This window comes from Gracilinanus agilis, chromosome 1, assembly GCF_016433145.1.
Source record: "Gracilinanus agilis isolate LMUSP501 chromosome 1, AgileGrace, whole genome shotgun sequence".
In the NCBI taxonomy this organism is placed as follows: domain Eukaryota; kingdom Metazoa; phylum Chordata; class Mammalia; order Didelphimorphia; family Didelphidae; genus Gracilinanus; species Gracilinanus agilis.
Window position 1 is genome coordinate 485,742,403 of NC_058130.1, and position 4,891 is coordinate 485,747,293.

Below are 4,891 nucleotides of genomic sequence, written 5' to 3' on the forward strand. Positions count from 1 at the left end.
GGGTATGTGTGTGCAGAGGAGGGGGCGGGGCTCCGCCTTGTCTCCCCTCTCCCTCCCCCTCCCTGCGCTCTCGGCCACCTGAGCGGCTGCCAATCAGTGGAGCGAGAAGCTGGATTGGATTTATAGGAGGAGAAAGTCGCCGGGGACACCCCCTCTCATCCCCCCCCCCCAGCTCCTCCCTCGCCCTCCCCTGGGCCCTGGGAAGGGGCGCAGCGTGGGAAAGGGATGGTTGAGTTTTAACCAGAGGGCAAGTGCGAGGGGGGATCAGTGTGTGTGTGTGTGCAGTCGAAGCAGCGGAGCGCACAGAGGCGCCGCCGCTGCCGCCGCCGCCGCCGGGGTTAACTCCTCCCTGCCCGCCCGCCTGCCCGCCTGCCTGCCTTCGCTCCAGTGCGTGCGGCTGCTGGTGCCTGCTGCGAGTGCCAGCATGAAGCGTGCGCACCCGGACTACAGCTCCTCAGACAGCGAGCTGGATGAAACCATAGAAGTGGAGAAGGAGAGCGCCGATGAGAATGGGTGAGAGGTGAAGGGGCGAACTGGAGGGCTCCCACTCGAGAGGGGACTGGATCTCACGGCCACACGGGCGGGGGCTCTCTATTCGCTCCCCAGGGACTAGGTGCCTCAGTTCGGGAGGTCCGGAAGCAGAGGCTGGACAGCCAGCTTCTGGTCAGATATGGGGGCGAAGAGATTCCTAGGGTGCTCGACCTCCGGAGCCCCTTCCAACTCTTGAAAGAATGTGATTTTGGTTTTGATGACAGCGGTGCTGACCTGCCCGCGAAGAGACACTGGGTGGCCTCTTGATGCACAATCACCGTGCCAGCCTTAAGAACAGGGGGACCCTACTGTTTGGACTGGAGATGGAAGGTTTCAGGACCACAGCATATTGGCTATTCACAGTCCGAGTTTAAACCCCCAACTTTGCAAGTTGCTGCCGCGGGCTCCTGGGGTTCCCAGGGCAGCCGTAAATTCCTTCTCACCGCTCCATCTGTTCTTTACCCTGTCCTTACTTAATGGTGATTCCTTGTTCATTTCAGAAACTTGAGTTCGGCTCCTGGTTCTATGTCTCCATCTACCTCTTCGCAGATACTGGCTAGAAAACGGCGCAGAGGCGTGAGTCTTTTTACTCTTAATTTTATGTCTTTTGGTGGGGGGGAAGGAGCCATCGGAATTTATGATACTAATGAAAATCCCTTTGTTTTACACGCTTCCTGTTAGATCATTGAGAAACGCCGACGAGATCGAATCAATAACAGTTTGTCGGAGCTCCGGAGATTAGTACCCAGTGCTTTTGAAAAGCAGGTAAGGAATGGATAGAGTGGAGCAATCCCTGTGACAGTGGGTGCCTTGTGACTTTCATAAATTAATGTTAACCTCTACAGTGCTGGGGAAAGTGCTTTGTTGCATGTGGTTTATAGATGGAACTGAATACTAACTTATTTTGAAGTTATCTACAACTGCATATCCTCCCAGATTAAACTTTTCCTTTTCCTCCTAGGGATCTGCTAAACTAGAAAAAGCAGAAATTCTGCAGATGACCGTGGATCATCTCAAAATGTTGCATTCAGCTGGGGGAAAAGGTAAAGCTCATTCATTTGTTGGGTGGGAAAGGTAGGGAGAAGATTCTCTTTATGGAGTCTTGACACTGCCCAATTGTATTCAATTCAGTTTTTATCTTATGTTTACTAAGGATTTGGGGGTTAGGGAGAAAAATGATGTGTTCATATGTGTATCAGTACAATTTTCATATTTTCTTGAGATTTTATGTAATGTATCTACCATTTTATAATAACTGCAAATTATACCAGTACAGAATATAAATAGAGCCTTCCTTTGGAAAATGACTGCTGTCTCAAGCTCTCCAGAGTTATGACAGCACTGATTCAAATGAAGTGGCTCTCATGTTAATCCATAGTAATTTGGGGATATTTTCCCCCCTAAAGTAAGTGGTATTTCTCCTTATCTACACATCCAGGACATTTAAAAAACAAACAAACAAACTATGCTGTCATATTTCTTTGAAGAAGAAAATCTTGTCACAGAAAGGACAGTTTAATGGAAAGAAATGGAAAAATAAAATAACTGTCTATACATATGTAAACCAGAAGTACTTGAATGAGGACTAAGTGCCTATAAAAGCCCTATGATGATAACGTTATACATCTGTGTGTCTGATGAATTTCACTGTGCTGTGGTTTCTCATTTCTGGATGCATTTTTCTGGCATTGAAGGAAAACATTAAAATAAAGGAAGATAGTTTCAGCAACTAGGAGTGTATAATTCCAATTTCTGCTTGGCATCTGGTAAATGGACTTTGAACATAGGCCATCAGCAAGCATAGATATTATTCATTCAAAATGAAACACTTCTGTTTGACCTTAGAGTTTCTGAGGTGCTTGAGAAAAGCAAGAAAACATTTATTTTCCATTGGAACCTGTGCCTATCGATTTAGTATTCTGAATTTGTCAGGGATGAGTTTGAGTAAGATGAAGCAGCACAGAAAATTATTTATTGCAATGGCCTGAGGTTTTCTCTTTGTTCCTTTTTTTTCTCAGGCTATTTTGATGCTCATGCTCTTGCCATGGACTACCGGAGTTTAGGATTTAGAGAATGCCTGGCTGAAGTTGCTCGTTACCTTAGTATCATTGAAGGGCTAGACACGTCTGATCCTCTCCGGGTTCGACTTGTGTCTCATCTCAACAATTATGCCTCTCAGCGGGAAGCTGCCAGTAGCTCACACTCAGGCATTGGACATATTCCCTGGGGCAGTGCCTTTGGACATCCCCCTCACATCTCTCATCCCTTGCTGCTGCCCCCACCACCGCCCCAGAATGGCCACAGCACCACCAGCAGTACCACCACATCTTCCACAGAAGCACACCACCAGGGGAGAATGACAGCATCCCATGCTGACACCACTTCCTTGAGAGTGCCCCCTAATGGCAGCCTCGGACCCGTGCTCCCAGTGGTTACTGCCTCTTCCAAACTCTCTCCTCCTCTGCTCTCTTCCATGGCGTCCCTATCTGCGTTCCCCTTCTCCTTTGGTTCCTTCCACTTATTGTCCCCGAATTCACTGAGCCCTTCAGCACCAACACAGGCAACAAACCTTGGCAAGCCTTATAGACCCTGGGGGACTGAGATTGGAGCTTTTTAAGGAACTAAAGCTTTAGGAGGGATGGGGGGAAAGCTTAAAAATCCAGCTGAGCTGGGTTGTTGCCAACATTACCCTAAAATTATCACTAAAAGTTAAAAGGAAAAAGGTACCATTTTAGATGAAATGTGTCTAAGAACTATAAAACTTTGTTGGTTTTCTTTCTATCTCTTTTTGGTTTTTATATTTTGTGTTAGTTTTTTTTTAACTAGTTGCTAAACTTGTCCAAAACATTAAATTGCAATGGTGGGCATAAACCAACATCCTGTGATGGGCTTGTGCTAAATGTCTAATCCACTTTGTAAACATGTATTATTGTTTCAAAATGATTTCATTTTTGCCTGAAAACTTTGGAACTTTTAACCTTAGGATTTTGTTCTCTTTATTTTTCTTGTATAGCTAGAACTTATTAGATTTTTTTTTTCCAATCCACTATGCTCAACATTAACATAAATTCTGCTTGTGAATATTTTGACAGGTTAAGATGTTCTATAATAAATTACCATTTTGGGGGGTGGGTAATCTATATTCTGAGTTTTATATTTCTGAACAAAGCGTTGACAAATCAGAACAATCAGCTTCATCCAAGAAAAGAAGAATGAACTGTTTTTCTCTTACAGCAGATGGGTGAATTTTATGGGTACCCAATTTGGATCCTTGACCAAACTGCTTTAAGAATGTAGTGTGATTGACAGCTTTCACTTAGGGGATAACTCCTCCTAGCCCCCCAGAAGTCAGGATTTGAAGTGTCTTATGTAAACCACTGGGGGTGGGAGAAGAGACAGCTGGGAGACTAAAATTACAGAACACAACCAGCCTGAATTTATCAGCTTTTACCAATATTCTGAATATCTTCATTCTCAAGAACTTCAAATTCACTCGAAATATTACAATGGATAATGATCCTGGCGAAATATTACAATGGATAATGATCCTGGCGTGCTAGAGGTCTTTCAAGTAGTCCTGTGGAAACATTGAATATAATATTGTTCTCTTCCCCATTTCCCTCCCCTTGTATTCTTTTACCTGGAAAACTATTATCTGTCACTTTCCAGTGCCCAGGAATTTGGTGATTGAGAACTCTAAAAGGGCTTTTCTGCATTCTTGTTATGGTTTGTTTTAACTTGGTTCCATTTGGGAAAGTAGCATTTTAAACAGGTTTATTTCTTTCAAAGTTATATTTTTAAGTGGCCTCCACTGAACTGGGTTTGATCTTGGTTGTATTGATGTGTTGTGATTAAATAAAAAGAAAAGAAAGAGCGTCTGCATTTCAATGTACATGTGCTGTTTACCATGCCAGCAGGGGAATCCTATATTTTCCCATCTCCCCACCATTTTTTTTTTTTTGTTGTTTTTGTCAGGTGAAAGATTTCTGTCCCTTCCCTGTCCTGATACTCATGACTACTGTTCTAGCAATCCTGCCTTCCCATCCCCCCATGATCTGTGTGAAAAGAACAGAGGACTATAGTTAAAAGTCCTGGGTTTAAATTCTGACATACCTTCTATGTGGTCTGGGGCAACAAATTTAACCTCTTAAGCTTAAATTTCCTGAGGCACTGTAGTGTGAAAGAATAGTGGATTTGGAGTCAGATCCTGAGTTCAGATCCTCCTTTTTGGTCCTGAGTTCAGATCTCTTTTTTATATAGAATTGCTGGTTGATCTTGGGCAAGTCACACTATTCTTATTACCCTCAAATGTAAAATGAGTGAGTTGGAGTGGGATGACCTCCAAAAGCTTTTCTTCCTG

General features: G+C 44.0%; 1 protein-coding gene across 1 annotated transcript; it reads left to right on the top strand.

Moving 5' to 3' along the window:
* The first annotated feature begins 313 nt into the window (after positions 1 to 313).
* On the top strand, positions 314 to 4,460 carry HEY1 (hes related family bHLH transcription factor with YRPW motif 1). Its single transcript, XM_044657937.1, has 5 exons — positions 314 to 513; positions 1,032 to 1,107; positions 1,213 to 1,296; positions 1,493 to 1,574; positions 2,550 to 4,460. Exons 1-5 carry the CDS (start codon positions 425 to 427, stop codon positions 3,146 to 3,148), a joined length of 930 nt encoding a protein of 309 aa, XP_044513872.1. The 5' UTR covers positions 314 to 424; the 3' UTR covers positions 3,149 to 4,460.
* The last annotated feature ends 431 nt before the right edge of the window (positions 4,461 to 4,891 follow it).